Source organism: Galeopterus variegatus, unplaced genomic scaffold, assembly GCF_000696425.1.
Source record: "Galeopterus variegatus unplaced genomic scaffold, G_variegatus-3.0.2 Scaffold2281, whole genome shotgun sequence".
Taxonomy (NCBI): domain Eukaryota; kingdom Metazoa; phylum Chordata; class Mammalia; order Dermoptera; family Cynocephalidae; genus Galeopterus; species Galeopterus variegatus.
Window position 1 is genome coordinate 271,949 of NW_007728392.1, and position 24,011 is coordinate 295,959.

The window sequence follows — 24,011 nt, forward strand, 5'->3', positions numbered from 1 at the left end:
AAAAAAAAAAAAAAAAAAAAAAAACTACAGGCCAATATCCTTGAGGAATAATGATGCAAAAATCCTAAATAAAATACTAGCAAACAAAATACAGCAACACATACAGAAAATTATACACCATGATCAAGTGGGATTCATCCCAGGGATGCAAGGTTGTTTCAACATATGCAAATCAATAAATGTGATACACCATGTTAATAAAAGCAAAGACAGAAACCACATGATCATCTCTATTGATGCTGAAAAAGCATTTGACAAAATTCAACATCCTTTCATGATAAAGACCCTCTCTAAGTAAGGCATAGATGGAAAGTATCTCAAAATAATTAAAGCCGTATATGATAAGCCCACTGCCAATATCATCCCGAATGGGGAAAAGCTGAAAGCTTTTTCCCTTAAAAACAGGAACTAGACAAGGATGCCCACTCTCACCACTCCTATTCAACATAGTGTTGGAAGTACTAGCCAGGGCAATCAGAGAAGAGAAGCACATAAAGGACATCCAGATTGGAAAAGATGAAGTCAAACTGTCCCTGTTTACAGATGACATGATCCTATATAGCGAACAGCCTAAAGCCTCTACAAAAAAACTCCTGGAGTTGGTAAATGATTTCAGCAAAGTAGCAGGATACAAAATCAACACATAAAAATCAGTAGCATTTCTATATTCCACCAGTGAACATGAAGAAAAAGAAATCAAAAAAGCTAGCCCATGTAGCCACCCAAAAAATAAAATATTTAGGAATATAGCTGACCAAGGATGTGAAAAATCTCTACAGTGACAACTACAAACCACTGTTGTGCAAAATTAAAGAGGACACAAGAAGATGGAAACATATCCCATGCCCTTGGATTAGAAGAATTAACATTGTGAAAATGCCCACATTACCCAAAGTGATCAACAAATTTAGTGCAATCCCCATCAAAATTCCAATGTCATTTTTCTCTGACATGGAAAAAACTATCCAGACATTTATATGGAGCAACAAAAGACCATACATACCCAAAGCAATCCTGAGCAAAAAAAAATAAAGCTAGTGGCATAAAACTACCTGACTTTAAATTACAAAGCTATAATAACCAAAATAGCATGGTTCTGGCATAAAAACAGACACACGGATCAATGGAACAGAATGCAGAAATTACCCATCAGCCATCTGATCTTTGACAAAGGCAGCAAAGCTACATACTTGGGAAGAGACAGCCTTTTCAACAGATGGTGCTGGGAAAACTGGATAATCATATGTAAGAGAATGAAACTAGACCTATAACTTTCACCATATCCCAAAATCAACTCAAAATGGATTAAAGAATTAAATATACACCCTGAAACAATAAAACTCCTTAAAGAAAACATAGGGGAAACACTCCAGGAAATAGGAGTGGGTACAGAATTCATGAATAGGACCCCAAAAGCACAGGCAAGTATGGGATAAATAAACAAATGGGATTATATCAAACTTAAAAGCTTCTGCACAGCAAAAGAAAGAATCAACAGAGTAAAAATACAACCAACACAGTGGGAGAAAATATTTGTTAAATATACATCTGACAAAGGATTAATATCCAGAATATACAAGGAACTCAAAGAACTTTACAACAAAAACCAAATAAACCAATTAAAAAATGGGCAAAGGAGCTGAACAGACATTTCTCAAAGGAAGATATACGAATGGCCAACAGACACATGAAAAAGGGCTCAATATCACTCAGCATCAAGGAAATGCAAATCAAAACCACATTGAGATATCATCTCACTCCAGTTAGGATGGCTAACATCCAAAAGAATGTGAATGATAAATGCTGGAGAGGTTGCAGAGAAAATGGAACTCTTATCCATTGTTGGTGGGGCAGCAAAATGGTGCAGCCTTTATGGAAAATGATATGGAGGTTCCTCACACAACTACAGATAGATCTACCACATGACCCAGTGATCCCATTGCTGGGAATATATCCAGAAGAATGGAAATCATCATGTCGAAAGGATACCTGTATTCCAATGTTTATTGCAACCTATATACAATATTCAAGAGCTAGAACCAGCCAAAATGTCCATCATCTGATGAGTGGATAAGGAAACTGTGGTGTATCTATCTACACAATGGAATACTACTCTGCTATAAAAAAGAATGAAATACTACCATTTGCAACAACATGGATGGGCTTAGAGAAAATTATATTAAGTGAAACAAGTCAGGCACAGAAAGAGAAATACCACATGTTCTCATGTATTTGTGGGAGCTAAAAATTAATAAGTAAATAAACATACAAACAAATAAAGGGTGGGGGGAAGAAGATAGAATAACCACAAAAATTCCTTAAACTATTTAAGCCAAGTGCACAGATATGATGTGTGGGGGGAGGGAGAGGAGGGGGTGGAGAGGAATGGGTAAAGGGGCATGAAAATCAAGTGCAATGTATTTTGAAGTAAATACAAGTAGAAGTAAGTAAAAGTAAAATAAAGTAGAAGTAAAATAAAATTAAATTAAATTAATAATAATAATATCCTGAAGACTTTGAAAGCAATGAAATGTGGTTGGTAAATTCAATTAGACCATCTTTTATTGCATACAATTGTATGAATGAAAAGTTGATTGATTTTTGTCTGCGGATTTTTCAAATTAATCATGTGAGTTTAAATTTCAGGTGCCCTCACTCTTTGCCATAGTAAAGAAAAACAGGGATAAACTAATAATTTGTTTAAAACAAACCACCAACTATCTAAAGAAAATTCTACTTGGAAAGTCATCAAGAGTGACATTGAGGGAACCTCCTAGTGCCACAAGTGTAATGGGCCAAGGATAAACATGTCCTGGAATTTTGGCCATTTTGTTTGCAGTTCATTGTAAGATTATGAATAGTCCGTTCACCCCTCCAACCCTCACTTTCCTCATCTATAAAATGAACATAATTATACCCTTCCTATTTCTACACAAGTTTACTATAAGGAATAAATAGTTTAAGAGAATTTTTTAAATGTAGGTTCAAGAAAGAGAAAATGTGACAAAAACATTGTCGTTATGATCAGGATGTAATAACACATTAAATTCATTACCCCAAGTTGAGATATTTAGCAGTGGTATAGGTTTGGGAAATTCCAGTTAAAAGAGAGACATATTTTCTTAAAAGAGAACGAAGGAGAATGACCCCTTCTCTTTTAAGACAACAGAAAGAAATTTTAAAATATCACAACTCCCATAAATATTATTTATCATTAGTGAAAATAATTATGCTTTAAGTTAGCCATGTAGTAAACTGTAACTGTATAGTTTTCATCCAATAGATTGAGTTCTTTCTTTGTCTCCATGAACCAGTAAAGGAACCCCCTAGATAATACAGCAATATAAGTATTTCTAAATGTTTGTTAATATTGAATAAATTCATGAACAAATAAAAAAAAAGAGCAGATTTTAAAAGCCAAACTTAGATATGTCTCTCCTTTCCAACAAGCTCAATTAGAATTATATCCTTCTCTGTTGGGCCGTAGTGTTCTCTTATTTCCTTCTTCCCGAGGTTGTAGCGGAGTTGAGAGGAAACTAGAGGGCATCCTGACTACGAGTTCAGAGATGGAAGGCATTTGGTCCTTACTATCTTGTTTTCACACCAGCAATATAAAAGTCTTACTTGCTAGTCATTGAACATCAAGGAGCTCTTACCATCAAATTTCTTATGGTCCCAAAGAGGTTCAGGAGAGCATCCCCAAAGCTTCCTAAATGCCACTGAAAAAGTCACTGAAGTAGCTGAAATGGGATGTGTCTTCAGGAGAAAGCTTAAGTCTTAGGTAAAGTGTGTGTTTTCTCTTTTTGACTACCTCCAGCTAAGGAAAATTTAATTTCTTCTTTATTAATTATAAAAAGTGGCTAGGCAAATGTCCTTCCAAAACTACTGTTTATCTCAGGACATTATAGTCAATACAAAAACAAAACAAAACAAAACAAAACTTAAAGTATTTATACAAAAGCTTATGTTGGAAAACAAAAGATTAACTTTCTTTCCTTGCATTCAGACCTTGGCAATCCTGCCCAGCATGCAATAAGCTTAGAAAGCTTTAGCACCAGACATTAAGTGTGTACAGGAGGGTGGTGTGTGGGGGAGGTGACCTGGGTTAATATGGGAAAACTATTATCCTGTGGCACTTGGTAAGGGAAACCTAGCACTAGCTCTGATGGAAACCATCTAATTTATGGTTTTGTAAACATGTTTAAATTTTACATGGAATAAAGGAGACTTTTAAAAACTTTTTGAGAAGGGAAATTATGACTATTTTTAGATATCTTTATATCCCTGACTGAAAAAGTGTTTGTTATATAGAAAGAAAGGGGTCAGGTAAGACAATCACAACTTCCTGAGCCTTCTGTATAGGTCTTAAAGTCAGGAATATATTAATTAGTTGAAATCAACATTGCAACTATCTATAACGTCATTTTTCCATTACAAGTACAGAAAACGTGCCAAACTAAAAGGTGAACAGTTTTTGGATACTTTGTCTTTAAAATCTATTTCTGCTTCTGTCTTCTTCCATAAATACAGCTGGAGAAGAATTGACTAAATGTGACACTGGCTTCATTCATGCAAGTCCAAATACCTGCCATGCCAAAAAAAAAAGGCAAATACCCACTCACTATATCAAGAATTACTGAATACTTGTTTCTTTAAGTCATGTTGACTGAATCTGAGCACTGTTCTCTGTACTTGTAACAAATACTATTCAAAATGGCCTGCCTACATAGTGATTCAGAATAAGCATTTCAATAACACACACACACACACGCACACACAGAGAGAAAGAGTCTTAAACAGTTAATGATGGCAGGGGCACTTCCTAGGGATCTGCCACTGCAATAGGATATATTTCTATTTGTTACAGCTTTTTATAGTTTTCTTCCCCCCTCAAGTTTATGGGATATGTTCAAATACAAATAAATAAACCCACAGGCTCTTCCAGTGGTTTCTGGCCTTTTTACAACTCTCAGATACTATCGTCAACACACATCACCCCTATTCCAGAGTTAGCAACCCACCTTGATTCCAGCTCTGCATTCTGAATGTTTCCAGTCACATGAAGGAGGACTGGAGATAAGAGAGGTGTGAGGCATGAGTTCCACAGATACCGTGTTGTACAGATGGCAGTAGCAGAAGAATGACAATGTTTTTTCTAATTTATAGCAGCTTGCCTGGTTCCTCTGACTTCTGAACTACTGGAACTGTCTTTTCAATGCAGAAAAATTATTGAGACAGATTATAGTTATTACTCTCTCTAAATTACATGGTACTTTCAAAATTTCCTTTAGTTCAGTTTTTATTGACTTGGTAAGGTTTTCACACTGAAGAAAATAGAAGTTGAAGATTTCCTTGATAATATGCCTTACTTAAATTAATATCATTGTGTATTTTGGACCTCAGAAATAATCCTTTTATAATGAATTCATGATTATCTTCTGAGAGAGGATATGGTGAAAAATATTTCTTGCTAGGGCTTATTGAATTGCCATTGACTCAATTAAGCTTTTATGGCAAAAACATAAGCTTTATTTACTCTGACCTAGCAGGAAGTGATGAAGTTTTCAGCACAAACCCTCAGTCAATTAAATTTTTCCTCTTGGAAGAGGTGTGAACCTGCAACCAAATGACACAGTTAACCAAGTGATAAAATGGAAGGGTGATAGTCTTTCTCTCATCTGAAGCTGCTGTCTTCACCCAGTAATTTTCAAGCCGGAAGCCAGGCTGGGTTAATTAAATTTTTAAACTCCTGAGTCAGATTTTTACATGGTTGCTTTATTATTTAGTTAAAAATTGTAATTATCCAAAATATCAGGCATATTAATAATTAGATTTTTATACAAACACCAAATTCTATTTTAAACTGCACACTTTATTCTTTGATGAGTATTTATTTGATGTCTATATCTGTGGCACTGTTCTAGACTCTGAGGAAAAGTGATAAGCAATTCAAACAAGGCCTCTATTTTCATGGAGCTAACATTCTTAAAGAGTTAGAAAACAAATAAAACAATTGAAATGAGAAATGTCATAGGAAGATTTTCTGTTGTCCTGGATTTTTAAATAAAGTCACAAACCTGAGAACCATAGGTAATTCTGTTTCCATGCTCTGAAAGACATTGCTACACCATTTATTTAAAACAAACTAAATTGTTGTCAACCAGTTCCTGAGGGGAGACAGTGGGGAATGAAGAGACATTCTTATCAGATCAGGAGAACTGTACTTGTTGATGGCCTGTAAGCATCCTAGTTTATTTACGCTTCTTTTTATAAACCAGTGAAAATAACAAATTGTACTGAATAAGTCAGACATGTCTGGTACAAAGCTGTTTATAGAACATTTTCTGCTGCCACGGTGCTTGAGGGTTCATGGCTAAATGCTTATCAGCAAAATAAGAGCATAAGTTCCTCATTTACAAAGCCCTCATGGTCCTGTTTTCAATCAAAGGTCAGACCTCAAAAGGAAGGAGAAGGGGAAAAGAGGCAAAATGGGAAGCCAGCCTTGCTGGCCTATTCTGTAGAATAGCAAGGACTTTGTCTGCTTGCTATTCAATATTCCACACTAAATGTGTTAGTTAGGATATTTCTAGCTGATAGAACCAATGAACTCCAGATTCACACTGGCTTAACACAGCAAAAGTTTTTAATAATTGTAACAGTCTAGTGCTTTGTTCCTGGTTGATGAGTATCATCCTCCATCTTGTGATACCTTCGTTCTTTAGGGACTCAGAGGTTCTTGCATATACTTGCAGTTGGAGGAAGAGAAAAAAGACAGAAGAGAATTTCCACTAGTATCTTGACATAGAGGTGACATATCACTTCCACTTACATACCTTTAGTGAGAAATAGTGACACTGCTATGCCTGAGTGCTAGAGAGCCTGGGAAACGTGACCTCTGTTTGGACAGCTACTGCCCAGTGACATCTTCATATTATGAAGGTAGAGCACAGCATTTTGGTGGACAGATGATATTTCCGGTACATGAAGGGAGATGAGAAATCTTTAGCCTATCACCCACTTCCAACTTATATATGTGATGGCCAGAATACAAAGATGTGGGGGTGTCTTCTTTGAAGAGAGGGAGCTGACAGTTTAATGCCCCTTGGTTTTTGGTGAGTTTCTGCCAACAGAACAGATCACGGTGGGAGGAAAAATGGTTAGTGTGAGAGCAAGATGTAGTTTGTTGACATGAGACAAGACCTCGTGGATCAATGTGGATTTGACCTCTGGAAGAAGGCTGTGCTTGGGCTGTTTTTAAAGGACCTAGCCCAAAATATTTTCTGTTAGTGTGAGAAGACTCCAGGAGAGAGAGTCTACATGGGATAATGGAAGAAAGAAGAAGAGAGAAGGACCCTAGTAAGTGAACTGGAGAAGATCAACCAGCACCAATTAAGTAATGGGCCTGCCTTTGTTCTTTAACCTCTCATCCCATATCACCCTGTAACCTGAGGGAGTCATAATAGCACAGTGATTGAAGGAAGAGAGGAAGTTAGATCGTTAGATGGGGGGGGGGGTTGAAAGAGCAGGTCATGCACACCTTCTTCCCCACAAGTGGTCTGAGGAATTCCTAGATAGGCCTGAGGGTGAAGACAGGGTGCAAGAGGGGGAAGATCAGGAAAAGCATTCAACTGAATATGTGATAAAAGTGCTGATTGATTTTGGATTTTCTTTAAATACCTGCAAATGAGACTTTTCTTACACTGGGAACCATCCTTAAATCACAACAGGGGGTGGAAAAAGGCAGATCCTTCATTGGTATGGAGAAAAGGAGTGGGAAAAAGAAACTTTTCAGATGGTGCTCCACCAAGTTTACTCCATCCAGTGTACCCATTACCATGACAATAAATGAAGGATAAAAATTTATAGTGATCCTTCTATGAATAAAAACAGCCCAGGGTGACATTAAGAGTGGCTTGAAGGCTGGGACAATGTACCCAGGTAGAGAAACTAACAAGTGCATAAGCCCTCAGGACAAAATGAGTTGGTGGGAAGGGTCCTGGAAGGAAGGAGCCAAGGCATTCCAGGAACAGAGAAGAAAAGAAGCTTGGGAGGCTGGAACTGAAACAGAAATGAAGCTAGGGAGGGACTTGTGATGAAAGGTTTTCCTCTGGACTAGATCTTTTAGGGCTTCAACGGGCAAGATGAGAGATTGAAGTCCATGTGCAATTTTGCTACTAGAGGGTGTAAAGAAAGAAATTAAAGACTTCATTTAATTTATGTTATTAAACCTCTGGAAATGTTTCTTCCCTTGCAAGAAAATAATAAACATATACATTATATTTAAATGCTGAAAATATCTTACCTTTGTTTTGAAATGTATATAGGTATTCAAATTTCCTCTGAAAAGGTTTATAACTTGCAAAATTCAATACACCTGGTTGTACATATTTTAAGTGAAAAGGCTTATAACTTGCAAAATTCAATACATCTGTTTGTACATATTTTAAAATAGTATGCCAATCTTACATGAGTATTTGATTTTTTCGTTATTCTAAATTCCAGCATCTTATGAATGTCTTTCCTGTTTTAAAATCTTTACTTATATTCCACAGGATTAAATATGCATATTTTAGTCCTTTTATGAAGGAGTCTGAGAAATGAACGCAATTTCTTTAAACAGCCATTATTTAGCTAAAATACTCTTATTTCTTAAGTACAAGCAAGAGAAAGATGTTGGATACCTTATAAAGGATTGCTCTCTATTGTTGAACTTAAAACAGCACATGTGGAGACGAAAGCCTTAGAAGTCACCAAGTGCAGTCATTACTCTTTTATTTGAGTTACAAAGAAAATCAGTCAAAACTGATTTGTGTTTAATTCTAAACATAAATTCACCTTAAAACCTTATTCATCAAAGTGAAGAAATATGCCATTGTCAAGACAGATACTAGCCAAATATGTCAAACTTTTTTATAGATAAGATATTCACAGAAATTTAACTGACTTTCTACTTCCCCCCGAATGAGTTATTTACCATAAAATGGAATGGGGGTGGCATGATACCTTAGACAACAAGACAATTAATCATTTTTGTAGATGTGATTGTCTTTTACATTTTATTTTGTGTTATTTTTCCAAGATGGTTATGCATACCTGTAATTATATGAGGGGTCTTCAAAAAGTTCATGGAAAGATTCATATTATCTTTTAATTCTATTATTCCATGAACTTCTTGAAGTACCGGTGTATAGATAACACAATGGAGGTGTTCCAAGAATACATTTATAATCTTTGATAATTTCATAAAATGATGAATGACAAAAATTTCTCCTTTTTAGCTTACTAAAAATATCAAATACTTTTAAAAATCTAATTTTATAACCTTAAGAAGTATTGATACTTAGAAAATTAACCTTGTCTAAATTATTTTGACAATATTTTTCGCAGATGGATATTTAAAATAAAAGGTATCTACATAACGCCATATTTTAAAGGTGTCATTAAAGATTTTTATCTATTTAAACTTGAAAGAAAATAATATTCAAACCCTAATAAAATCTAGAAATTATTTTTATAATGTTATACTTGAATTTGAAATGTTTTCAGCCATACTAGAAGTACAGTACCATTAATTTGAATCTGAAAGCTTCTGGCTATAATGAAACATTCATTTCTATTCAGTCTTGCTGTTTTTGAGACTCTAGGTAACTCAGTTCAAGGGATTCTCAAGAGATTGCAGTGCCAATAGCTCTAAGCATCTGATTATTGCTTTCTGGAAGGCTGCTCTGTGAAGGATTCTGGGGATGTGTCCAGACCTATTGGATAAGAGTGAAGTGATCAGTTAGTGATACTTGCCCTTGATAAGGAAAGGATGCCAAGGAGGAGCTGTGACATAAGCGCCTCATAGCTCCGTCCTTATTTCCTACTCTTAAGGTCCGGTCAACGATACAATGTTATAACACCTTCGTGACACGAGAGCAAGCTCCTGTTAGATGGGTTGTAGTTCACAGAGAAAATAGTGGGTTTAAAATGAATTTGTTTTATTTTGTGTTCAAGGTTTGTGTGTGATAAGACCTACAACACTTCTGTATTTGGGTATTCAATTCCTCTTTCAATGTGCAGGACCCAACCTGGGAGTGGGTCAAAACCAGCATTACTTTTTAAGAAACAGGATAGTATAAAATATAGTAGTAGAATGTATCAGAGAACATCACATGTGTTAAAGGTAGAGATTGTCTTGTGAAACTTTTGTGATATGTGAATATGGACCAAAAGTTGTTGTAAAATGAATTATTCTGGGTTGCAGTTAAAACATTTTGAAAACTAGTGGTTTAGATCCTAGCGTTCTTACTTCTGTGGAGAAGCTGAGCACTTTTCTTGAACTGACACTGATCTTCTCTGAAGAATACATAAGTGGTTGAAACAGTTTTGGATATGTTTGTCCTCCCTAAAGCCCATGTTGAAATCTGATCCCCATTGTAGCAGTGTTGGGAGGTGTTTGGGTCATGGGGGCAGATCCCTCATGAATAGATTAATGGCCTCCCTAAGGGGGAAGGGTAGTGACAGAGTTCTTGTTCCACTAGTTCCCACAAGAGCTGGTTGTTAAAAGGACACTGGCACCTCTCTCTCTCTTGCTTCCTCTGGCCACGTGATCTTCTTGCACCTCCGCTTGCCTGCTGCTTTCTGCCATAAGTAGGAGCAGCCTGAGGCCTGTGCCAGATGCAGCTGTGTCAGAATCGTGAGCCAAATAAACTTTTTTTCTTTTTAATTATCCAATCTCAAGTGTTCTGTTATAGCAACACAAAAACGGACTAATACAGTAATAGACCAGGAAAAATGTCTAGGCCAAAATGTCACCTTTCAATTTTCTGTCATAATCCCTGGGTGAAGTTTTTAGGCCAATATATGATTGATGGTACTTGCAATTCCAGCATCTTCCTTTCCTAGCTTTTAATTTGTTTGACCCTTGGAAACTTACTAGGAGGCTAAATCCTGTAACAGTTTTATAAAATATGTCAAGTTGCCTAGGAAATTAAACTCCATGATATAATGCCATTGTTGAGATTTTTGCATTTTATTTTTCAATTTTTCCCTTTTTATAATTATAAGCATTGGATATTTTACTGTAGGAATTTAAATTACCATTTATTTTAAGGATTTATGATTCTAATATCTCCTGAAACCATTGTAGGTGAGTGTTTTCCATTGCATTTGTAATTAAAACTGATTTCTAATAAATGGAATCCGCTCTAATCTAATTGTTAACTCATATATAACCTTGATTTCCATCTTTCCTCATCAGATGCTGTTCACCATTCTAAAAGTTATTTCCATTCCCCTAAAATACAGCATCTACCCACTCATTTATTTATTACAGAGGTTATCAAGCAAATATTCTGTGAACTAGGTACTACGAAGCAGCCACGGACAAAGCTGTAATGTTTATTTTGAAGACATGTCCCCACCAGCTTAGCATCAAAGTTTTCTTGTCACCGTTGTAATGTGATTAGATAAATTTCAAAATAGCTCCATATTCCAAAGTATATCCATTACCAAACTTTGATTTATGACTGAATTGTCCAACATTCTCCATTTCTTTAGGTTGAGGCATTAAAGGCAACTGACCTTTGTTAAAATTGAGAAATGTCCTGTCTATCAATTACCTTTACTATATTTGCTTCAATTAATAGCTTTCAATGTAGTGGAGATCATGGCTGTAATGGGATGAAGCATAAGTCATAAGCTAGGATGGATCAGGATGAGGATCAGGAAATGTCTTGCAACTTGAAGAGTGCCTTTCAGGAATGAGTGGATTTAACTTGGGGATAGGACAGGAGAAAAAAGAACAGAAGGAAGAAATCTAAACAGGAAGGTAAAGGTATCATCAGCAGAATTTTACTTCTTAGTTTAGGTTGTCCCTACTACTTGATGCTAATGTATAGGGCTCCTTAAAGTGTGTCCTCTGGATCAGCAGCACCAGCAGCAGCCACATGTGGGAACTTTTTAGAAATGTGAATTTTAGACCCCATCCCAGGTCTACTGAATCAGAATCTCTAGTGTAGAGGAGTGGTGGGGCAGGAATCTGTGTTTTAGCAGTCTTTTAATGTGATTCTTACACGTGATAAAGTTTGAGTGCCACTGGTAGAGTAAACACTGAAAAATGGACCTTATGGTAATAATAGCACTGATGAAAAATACATTTTAAATGTAATTTCACAAATGGTTTCCTTAGCATTTCCTTACATGGATCTCTGTGAAGTATTTGCTGTTGAAAAATATAATGTTACCATTTCTCAAGACTAATCAAGGAAAACATAAGAGAGACTAAAAGCTGGAGAGATACATTCAATCATGGATCAAAGAAAAAAAATAAAAGATAGCCTTATAGTTTTCTTTACATTTGCTTCCATAAAACATTGACTGTATGCTAATACTAAAAGCTGGTTATATTTTTTTCTGTAATTCTAGGACACCACCTGCATTGAAATACCTCTCTTTAACCCAAAAGACAGAATTATTTGCTTAGATGTGAAATTAACAAATGCTGCCCTTAATGGATTCAAGGAAATTATACTGAGACCTCTAGAATGTTTCAACTATGTTGTACAGTATACTCCAGCAGCTACGGGCTGTATAGATGAAAGGTATGGTTTGAGTGTGGCATTATATTTCATTATCGGTCCTTAGAAATTTAGCTTTAAAAATAATTATTTCTTCACATGCTGTAATCATTAAAATTACATTTGCTCATAGTTTTAGCTTTGTTTGATACTATTCCCTGATAAAATGTATTAATTTAGAGTTAGCTTTTGTTTGCTTCAGTGCAAAAATTTTGTTTATTAGAATATAAAATTAAGTAATTCTTGAAGTTTGACTTTTACCTGCTCTTTCATTTCACTTTTTACTAACCAGATTTTCTGGGTGAGAAAAAAACTGAAACAAACAAAAATGAGTTAATGAGGACTAGTGATTAAACATCAATTCCCTTGATGAAAATTAATTTATATAGATTTTACTCTCAATTAAATAGAAATCATTCACATGGAGGACATAGAAAAAATTGAGGATGTTATACTATGCTGAAATCATACACACAAATATTAGCAGTGTAATGACAAGTGTTTGCATAGCATAATTATGAGAAACTTTCTTTGCACTATATATTAACATACATGCACACATAAAAAGATGGCCTCTATGTTCAGAATTAACTCTATAATTTATTAAAATAATCAACTTTATTTGCTTCAAAAGTAATATCCAAGTTATTTATTATAGTTTTAAAGATTATAATTGACTTAGTATTTGTGTATGCAATGCATTCTATTATTATACTTAATAAAATGCCCCTTGATACTTTATATGCTATTTCAGGGCTAAGATAATTATGTTATTAATTTATTAATTGACATAAAAATTGTATATATTTATGGTGTACAACATGATGCTTTGAAATATGTATACATTGGGGAATGGCTAAATAAGCTAATTAATATATGCATTATCTCACATATTTATCAGTTATTTGTGATGAGAACATTTAAAATCTACTCTGCCAGCAATGATTTCAAGTATATAATACATTGGTATTAACTATAGTCACCATGTTGTACAATAAATCTCTTAATCTTCTTCCTTCTAATTGAAATATATCCTTTGACCAACATCTCCCCAGCCCCTGGTACCACCATTGTGCTCTCTGAATTCAACTATTCAGGTTCCATGTATAAGTGAGATCATGTGGTATTTGTCTTTCTGTGCTGGCTTATTTCATTTAATGTAATGTCCTCCAGTATAACTATTATTTGTGCTTCTAGCACAGTATCTTATAATAGAAACCAAGTAATTGTTATTTTAATGAATGGATGAATAAATGAATATATTTGTAAAATTTTAAAGGATAAAATTATTATAATGCACGACTTGAAAATAAGAACATTACATATTGTAAAAGACACTATTTTAATAGATACCATTAAAAATATGGACTGGTCTTATCTCTCCAATGTTACGGCACAGGCTTTGTGAGCACAGATTGAATCTTGAATTTTTTAATCATCATACATTAAAAGACATAGTCTGGCTAATGTGTATTGACTGCCTACTCTATTATCATCACTGGGACATGCATTTTTCATACATGAGCACAAACTTCTCACAGCAACTGTAAAGGAAGGACTAATCCCTCCCATTTTATAAATGCCGAAACTGAAGCTCGAAAAGTTAAGTGACTTGATCAAGGATGCACAAATAAAAGACAACAGAGCTGAGATAGCAGCCCAATTATACATTTAGACTGCCACAAGCTCTGTCTCCCCCAGAGCTGAGCACATGCTTGATTATAGAGGAAACTCTCCAGAAGTGCATGTCACTTGATAGCCTTCACATGAAAATACACATGCATTCACCTCAACAAAATTAATTTGGTTTAATCACAGTTAAAAAGCAGGACTTTTCCTGTAATAGCTCCTTTAAGACATTTAAGATACTAACATTGAAACATTTTTCATTGATTCAGCAGGCATTTGTTAAACGGATATTACTGACAGCACTGTTTTTCTTGAATAAAGTGATTTTCTCACCAAAAACTGAAATAATTTAAAAATTCAAGAATAAAATGTGTCACAGAGTAGTTGTAAAATATTGTATTTAAAACTAAAATATTTCTACCAATTTGGGATATGTTTTTCTGCCAAATTTATCATACAAACTAAAAACATTGACAGGATTTTGTTTATTTCTCTCTACCAGCCTTATTTTTCAGCCTGAAATGGCTCAAGAGTTCTGGTATTTACTGAAATTAACTACTGAATTACCAAAACCAACTGTAATGCCAAAAATGAAACATGACCTTGGAAAGTAAGTTCTATTTAATAGATAAAATCATTTCATGCAAGAAAAAAGTTAAACTGTAGTAGTGTTGTTATAATGCACTTACTCTTTTTAAATAGAAATGAAATGTGACCTTGGAAAGTAAGTTCTATTTCATAGATAAAATCATTTCATGCAAGAAAAAAGGTAATCTATAGTAGTGTTGTTATAATGAACTTACTCTTTTTAAATAAGAAATAAATATATTTCTAGTAATTAATTTTCTTTTCCAGGGAAGGTTTGATATGTAAGCTATCCTGTGGAAAACTTGTCAAAGAAAAACAAATCAGGTCTTAGTAAAGACTAAGACTTTAATTCAAATAGGTTAGCATAAGTGAGGGAAAGCTTCCATCTCAGAAATCTGCAAGGGTCACCAAATCAATCAGGAAAGCGTTTTATGTTTTGTAAGCTAAAGTTGAAACAAGCAGATATAAACGGAATCTCTGGAGGGAAAGCTGGACAAGCTAGGAAAAATGACCAGTGGGGTCTAACAGGAAAAGGGTCTCACTGCAGTCAGCCAACTCCCAGGAGAAGAGGAGAAGGGGGGAATGTTCCCTTTATGTGTGTGTGCTTGCTTAGGCTTGGGGACAAGCAGAGTTCAAAGGCTGGTAGGGAAGGGATACGCCTGATGAAAGTTTGGCCAAGGCAACGCAGAGGGTAAGCAATGAGCAACTGTGAGCACTTGGTCACTTGGCTAGTACCATGCTCCCTTGAGATTTCACCATTGGTATTTGGGTGGTTGAGTTTCTATTACATGTCTGGCACCAAATTTGGTGCTGGTAAATAGGGGTAAACAGGTCACAATTTCTGCTTTTAAAGAGTACGTGCTCTAGTGGGCAAATCAGTGCCTTTTAGTCAATTTCTGTCCCTTAGCACACCAAGAGTGCTGGGTTTTTCCAGTACCAGATCTTGAGCCAAAACATCACTACAAGCGATTCATTAAGAAAGTGATCCCAGAGACATCAGTAGGATAATAGGTAAAACAAGGTAAGTAAAGGGAGGAAGTTAAGAGCAGGTGTGATTCGGGGTAGAGTCACAGACTGCCTGATCCTGCCAAGAGGGCTGGAACATAAGTTATGTCTCAATGCTTGCCCTGCCTTGGAGCAAAGGAGCTGGGCTTTTGAACTCCCATACTAGTCCATATAATCTTCCTAGGGTTTAGGCTTAAACTCCCAGGCACTTCGGCTCTCTGTGGGGTTAAGGAGGCTCCAGAACCCAAGAAAAATCAACTGAAAGTCTCAGATGGGAGATTTAACAGCAAGCATGCAGAAGTTTGGGGATGTGGATAGAGAGCTGGTAAAAAATCTTCTGGGGATTGGGTAGTATACCAGCAGTGCCTGCTTCAACAAGTTATTTACAAAATTATTTCTAGTTTTATGTATCTTTCTTCTTTTAAAATATATAAATATATGAAAACTAAATATTAATGTTATTAATAAATATACAAAAGTTTGGTGAAAATTTTTGCCTCAAGCAGTTTTATGATCACTGTCTTTTTCATTCTACTAAAAAGGGTTAGGCTTTTCTTTTCCTTTTTAAGTTATCTTGTTATTTTTGAACATGTTTTTCTAAAACTTAACTTTGTTTTATCAAAGACATGGTTGTATATAATTAAAAGTCATATAATATTAAAAATGTTCTATAACTATTTTTTTTAACTAGCTTATCCCGTATTCTTTTTAATTTTGGAAGATTGCAAGATCTTTGATTGTGTTGAGTGTCTTTAAAATTCTTAAAGATATGTCTTCCTGTGGCTCTACTTTCATACATTTTTCTGAGTAGTTGGGGACTCTTTCAATATGGAAACTTATGGTTTCTTTCTTTTTTCTTCCTACATCGATGTTTTGGATTTAAAACTTGGGGTCTTATTTTAAAATTTTCTTTCCTTTTTGCCTTTTTCACCAACGTTTATGTTTTTGCATTCAGGCAGGTTTACTCAATTTTATCTTCCAGTCCTTCTATTGAGTTCTCATGTCAGCTATCAACATCCATGACTGTTCTGTTGTTGTTGTTCTTTGGATTTTTCTTTTGTTTTCTGTTTTTATGTGTTTTTTCTTCTAAATAACATTCTGTTCTTATTTCATGTTTGAGTATCTTTCTCTCATATCCCTTAAGATATGAATGGTTATTTTAAAAGGCCATGGTCTTTGTCTTTATGTATATGTTTTAGTTTCTTTCTTTTTTTTTTTTTTTTTTTGGAAATATTTTCAAATGTTTGTTTTTCTTATTTTTAAGTGTGAGGCTCTAAAATGGTAATTAGGAAATCTAACACCACCAATGGGCCTTATTGACCCATTCATGTTCTTCTGCGTGCTATTCTTCATTTATTTTCATTGCTGCAAAAAAGAAAAATACATTGCTTTTTATTGATGGGATTTTGGCTTGTTTCTAGGTTTGGTATTTATGAAAAATATTATTTATAGCATTGTAAATGTCTTTTGCTGCACATAGTATTTTTTGAAGTGTCTATTCATGTCCTTCGATCATTCTTTTACTGGTTTGTCTGTATTCTTCTTTTTAATTTAAAGATCTTTATATATTTTAGATACAAACTACCGTGAATTACATATGTTGCAAATACCTTCTCTTATACTGTGGGTTGCTTTTTCAATTTCTTAGTGGGGTCTTTTAATGAAAAACAATACTTAGTTTTAATGTAGTTTATTTGGTCAACCTTTTTGTTTTCTTCATTTTTTCCATACTCCCAATTCATTAAGATCTCCTGTGATTTCTAGAAAAATGTATTATTTATAACTCTTATATTTAGATCTACCATCTATCTGGATTTGATATCTGAGTGTGATGTGAGAGAAGTATCAGTTAGGAGGTGATTACACTAATCCAGGACCAAGGTGATAGGAGCTTGGACCAGAGTGTTAACAGTGAGTATAGTGAGAAGTGCCCAAATTAGGGTTTATTTTTGAAAGCAGAGCTTGTGTGCTTTGCTGAATAAAGTATGTGAGGTATGAAAGAAACAGGAGGACATGGGTAACACTAAGGTTACTGGTCAGAGCAACTAGAAAAAAAAAGTCATCATTTGCTGAGACAGAGAAGACCACCAAAAAAGCTGGTTTAAAGATAGATATCAGGGCTGGCCCAGTGGCGCACTGGAGAGTGCGCCGCTTGGGAGCGCGGCGGCGCTCCCGCCAAGGGTTCGGATCCCATGTGGGGACCGGTTCCGCTCACTGGCTGAGCACGGTGCTGGTGCAACACCGAGGGTTGCGATCCCGTTGCCGGTCCACGGTACGGGCGCGACACTGAGGGTTGCGATCCCGTTACCGGTCAGTAAAAAAAGACAAAAAGGAAAAAAAAATAAATAAAAATAAAAAAAAAAGATAGATATCAGGAGCTCAGTTTGGGGGCTGTAAATTTGAGGTGCTTATTGTTTAATAAGCTATATGAATGTTGTTAAAGCAGTTTGATGTTGCTGAGCCAGTGGCGCACTTGGGAGAGTGTGGCGCTGGGAGCACAGCGACGCTCCCACCGCGGGTTCGGATCCTATATAGGGATGGCCGGTGTGCTCACTGGCTGAGCGCGGCGCGGCCAGTCTCAAAAAGGACCAAAAAAAAAAAAAAAAAAAAAAAAAGCAGTATGATGATAAGCATGGAGTGCAGTGGAAGCACTCAGGTTGGAGATATACGTTTAGTTGTTAGCAGCTTTGTATTGAGTGTAAGCACAGAAGAGTGGAGTAAACAGGAGGACTAAGCATTTGCACTTACAAGTCAGAGACAGCCTTAATTATCATCCATGGTTTGCAATACAGGTTATTATTAATGAATCACAGAATGTTAGGTAGTAGTCATTTAATAAATAATTAGTAAAATGAAGTTTATTTAATTCAATTTCGCCAGGAACTTTTACATATCAGAGGCATCTTTACCTTTATGCATTTTATGTTAAGTACATTCTTCCTAGTGCTTCATAATGTATTCTCATCACCTAAATTCTACATAATCTTTTTTAATTTTGAAAGAGTTTAAGCCTCACAAGAAATTAAACAAACAGTACAGTGTTCCCATGTCCCCTTTACCCTCTAATTGGTTTTTAAGGTGCTCAGTTCACATTGAAATTACCTTTCTCATTCTTCATTGTTCAGACAGGTAATATTTTAATTTTTCTTTTACAATTATATATTAATAAGTTTGAGAGTCTTGATGAAAAAAACTTATTGTGGCTATGGAAAATTATGGAACCCAAAGGGAAAGCAGTAACATTTTAAACTCTTAAGAAATTTAGTTTTGTTCCTAAATGATATATGTATCAATAATCCTCAATATATGCATTTATAATCTACAAAATTCATCTCTAATTACTGGCCAAACTGACAAAGAAAGTTCACTAGATTCAATTCAATTCAAAAATTTTTTTCTGGATGAAGAATGAATCAAGCACCTCTTTATTTTATATTTTTCTCCTTAGTCCACTGGCAATCAAAAGCTACATACAGCTTTCTTGCTTTCTGAATCTTTTCCTATTTCAAATGCTATCAATTTATATTAATTCTTTGCAATTGTTTTTATCCCCACAAAACTTACGGTTTTTCATATGTTTTATTAGTGAGTGTCTTGAAATACAGTTCATTTTATTTCACAGTTGCAACATGTGTTGATAGAATTTTAACTGTAATCTCTTTTTATTTTACAATGCCATTGTTTTATTTATAATGAAAATGCAAATAGGAATCTGTTTAAGCTATAAACATGAGTGCTTTACTACACATTTTGGACCGAATATATCTTGTTTTATTTCGTATTGTAACTCTGTAGCTCAGGCTGGAACCTCTCCCGAACCTCAGACTCATGTCTCCATCTGCATGGTAGACATTCAATTAAATGTGCCACAGGCTTACTTTCTCCCAGTAAAGCTACCTCCTCTGTATTTTGTCTCATTTAGCTTCCTCACCATGCAACCAACTGTCCAAGCTGTGGTTTTCAAACTTTTTTGACTGTAACCCACATCAAGAAATCTATTTTATTTTGCAACTTACAAAACACACACACACACACACACACACACACACAGGAGAGCATCATGAACAATACTTACTCATCCCATGTATGATAAACTCTGATACTATCTATCTCATTCAATTTTTCCCTTTATGTTTCTATTTTTTGAGGAAAATTCCACGTAACATAAAATTAGCCATTTTAAAGTATACAATTCAGTGTCATTGAGAATATTTCAACGGTCGTGCTACCACACCTCTATCAAGTCTCAAAGCATGTTTATCACCCCAACAGGAAACTTTATCCATTAACCAGTTGCTACAACTTTCCCCTTCCCCAAAGACCCTGGCAAACACTAAACTGCTTTCTATCTCTATCTATTTTAGATACTACATAAAATTGAATTATACAAATGTGACCTTTTGTGCCTGGCTTCCATTTAAATTTATTACACTAACTGCTATTTACTAAACTTGACAATTCACCAGTGAGCCAGCCACAGGTCCTATGGGTCCATATATAGGACCTTCCTTCCCCTTGTCCCTTCCCCTTCCAAACTCAGACTTTCACCAATTTGTATCTCTCCTCCCTGTCCAGTACCTCTAAAATCTCTTGCCTCCTCTCTATTCTGTTGGCCAGTGCAGTAACTCAGGTCCTCATTATCTCCTGGATTATCATACCATAATAATTATAACTAGTCTCGGCTTCCACTCCCTTCTCACTATAGTTTATTTTTCATCCTGCTGCCAGGAAAATTTTTTTGGCATAAATATAACTGAGTATGTCATCATTCCTGTTTAAAAACATAAACACACAAACAAGAAACTCAAGGTCACTTTGTTGCCTTCAAAATGAAAAGTGCCTTAGCATGGTATGTGAGGCCCTTTCTATTCTGCCCCTGAACATGTTGTCCCACCTCATTCCAGCCACCCCAAGTAGATCAGATGGCATGCCTTATTTATCTTTTCCACCCCTGAGGGGAAGTAAATTTGCTATACAGTGAGCCTCAATAAGTACTGATTTGAAACCATAGGTTTCCTCACACATTAAAATCACTTTGCATATTAATGAAATGAGACTGATGGGTATGGATCTTAGTTCTTACTCTGATTAACAAGAGCAACTGTCTTTTTCATCAAAACTGGATGTAGTTACACTTTGGGAGAGCACAGTGTTTTCTTCAAAATACCTCAGAAAATAAGTATAGGTTGATGGTATTAATGGTTATAATAGATTGTGTTTCTATTTCTGTGAGAGGTCAAGTGCCAGGAAATCTGAGGAGTGGAGATGAAAGTAAAGGTGCTAATAGCAAAAACACTTAAGATAAATATGTATTGCCTAGAACAAAGTTGGCCAGATAATTGACTCCTTAGTATTTGAATACCCAAGAGCCTGTCAAAAATTGTATATAATAATAGAGAAAATGGTTGTTTACTGGAATTATATAATTTGAATTAACTGAATTCTACTTACCACATATTGATGATTTTCTTCTGTCAAAGGGTCATGATGATATTGTGAAAATTAATAATATATGTGTTGTGATGATTTCATTATTTTTATTACAGATACACCCACATATTTTTATTTTAATTATTTTGAATTGTAAACTAGAGAAAATAGACATAAGAAAATCCAACATAGCTAAATTTATTGAATTATGATGCTATACTTAAACATTACAAAAAGATAATGCAAGATGACAATTTGGTTTTTTTGTTGTTGTTCTTGTTGTTTTCTGGTTTTATTACCTGGGATTTTTATTTTACCTCTCTATTACCCAGTCCTTCAAAGTTTGAAAAAAAATTGTTTTTTTATGAATATTATTTTTTAACCAGCAAAAGAAAGGAGGAATAATTCAGTGTTCCAGGTACCCTGCTTATTGCTGTGATTTGTTTGCTATGAATGGTTTTCTTTCTTTCTTTTTTTCTTTCTGTCTTTCTTTCTTTTTAATATGAATATTCATGAGATACAAAGCTAATTGTCACCCATCATGCCCATGATGTGAGGGCCAGATTCATCCTGGCAGCATACCCATTCCCAGAAATTACTATTGTACCCCATGTCCCGCATCCAGTTATCCCCAAATCTCCCTCCCTCTCCCCTTTACCCCCAACCCAACTTTGTAGCCCTAAGAATGTTCCCTCCCTCTGTAAGACCAACACACTGTGGTCTGTCTTTCCTTCCTTCTTTCTCTCTTAGCTCTCACATATGAGTGAGCACATGCAGTATTTATCCCTCTGTGCCTTGCTTATTTCACTCACCATAAGTTTCTTCAGGTTTATCCATATTGCAAATGGAGTATTTAATTCATTTTTATGGCAGAGTAGTATTCTGTGGTGTATATAAACCATGGTTTCCTTATCCATTCATCCATCGATGGACATTTCTGTTGGTTCCATGTCTTGGCCATTGTAAAAAGAGCTGCAATGAACTTGGGAGTACAGGTATCCCTTCAAATTTATGATTTCCATTCCTCTGCGTATATAGCCAGAAGAGGGATTGCTGGATCGTATGGAAGATCTATCTGTAGTTGTTTGAGAAACCTCCGTATTGTTTTCCATAGTGGTTGTACTAATTTACAGTCCCACCAACAGTGTAGGAGTGTTCCCATCCCTCCACACCCTTGCCAGCATTTCTTATTCCCCATATTTTTGATTATAGCCAGTCTAACTGGGGTGAGGGGGTATCTCAGTGTAGTTTTAAGATGCATTTCCCTGATGACTAGTGATGTTGAGCATTTTTTCATGTATCTGTTGGCCATTTGTATGTCATCCTTTGAAAAATGTCTGTTCAGTTCCTTTGCCCATTTTTAATTGGGTTATTTGTTTTTTTGGGTTTTTTACTGTATAATTCCTTGAGTTCTATGTATATCCTGGATATTGATACCATGTCAGATGCACAGTTAGCAAAAATTTCCTCCCACTCTGCAGGCTGTCATTTAACTCTGTTGATTGCACCTGTTGCTGTGCAGAAGCGTTTTAGTTTCATATAGTCCCATTTGTTGATTTTTTTTCTGTTGCTGCTTATGCTTTTGGACTCATGTTTATAAAGCCTGTGCCCATGCCTAGTTGCTGAAATGTTTCACCTATATTTTCCCTTAGTAATTTTACAGTTTCAGGTCTTATACTGAAGCCTTTAAACCATTTTGAGTTGATTTTAGTGTATGATGAGAGATGCATATCCAGTTTCATTCTCTGCGTGTGGAATCCAGTTTTCCCAGCAACACTTGTTGAAGAGGCAGTCTTTTCCCAATGTAGATTTTATTGCCTTTGTCCAATATCAGATGACTGTAAGCCTGAGGGGTGATTTCTGTGTTCTCTATTCTACTCCGCTGGTCTGAATGTCTATTTTTATACCAGTACCATGCTGTTTTGGTTACAATAGCTCCATAGTTAACTTGAACTCAGGTAGTGCTATGCCTCCAGTTTTATTTATTTATTTTTTTTGCTCAGGATTGCTTTGGCTATTCAGGGTCTTTTCCTTTTCCATATGAAAGGTAAGGTTGTTTTTTTCCATTTCTGTGAAGAATGTCATTGGTATTTTGATGGGGATTGCATTGAATCTGTAGATCGCTTTGGGTAGTATAGACATTTCCAAAGTGTTAATTCTTCCAATCCAAGAGCATGGAATACCTTTCCATCTTTTTTTGTTTTTAATTTCTTTCCAAAGTGGTTTGTAGTTCTCATTGTAGAGGTTTGTCACCTCCTTGGTTAAATTGATCCCTAGGTATCTTATTTTTTCCATGACAATTGTAAATGGGCTTACTTTCTTTATTTCTCTTTCTGTTAATTCATTATTTGAGTATATGAATGCTACTGATTTGGGGGCATTTATTTTGTATCCTGCGATGTTTCTGAAATTATTAACTATCTCTAGGAGTTTTTTTGTTAGAGTCTTTAGGTTATTCTGAATAAATATAGTATCATGTCACTTGCAAATAGAGAAAGTTTGACTTGATCTTTTCCAATCTGGATTCCCTTTATTTTTTTCTCTTGCCTGATTTCTCTGGCTAGTACCTATAATGGTGAGAGTGGGCATCCTTTTCTTGTTCCTGTTCTTAAGGGAAAGGCCCTCAATTTTTCCCCATTCAGAATAATACCCGCGGTGGTCTTGTCATAAATGGTTTTTATTGTGTTGAGATATTTTCCTTCTATACCTAATTTGTTGAGAGTCTTTATCATGAATGGATGTTGAATTTTGTCAAATGCTTTTTCAGCATATATTAAGATAATCACATGGCCTTTGTCC

The 24,011-nt window shown here is 35.3% G+C and overlaps 1 protein-coding gene across 1 annotated transcript in view; it reads left to right on the top strand.

Annotated features, from left to right (window-relative positions):
- The window catches only part of LOC103597327 (chromosome unknown open reading frame, human CXorf30), a gene marked incomplete at its 3' end in the record, with an annotated part of 119,539 nt that overhangs the window by 86,002 nt on the left and 9,526 nt on the right, over positions 1 to 24,011 (top strand). Inside the window, exons 8-9 of the mRNA XM_008581150.1 lie at positions 12,409 to 12,584; positions 14,692 to 14,799. Coding sequence (XP_008579372.1) covers positions 12,409 to 12,584; positions 14,692 to 14,799 — 284 coding nt within the window. The remainder of the gene's footprint in view (positions 1 to 12,408; positions 12,585 to 14,691; positions 14,800 to 24,011) is intronic.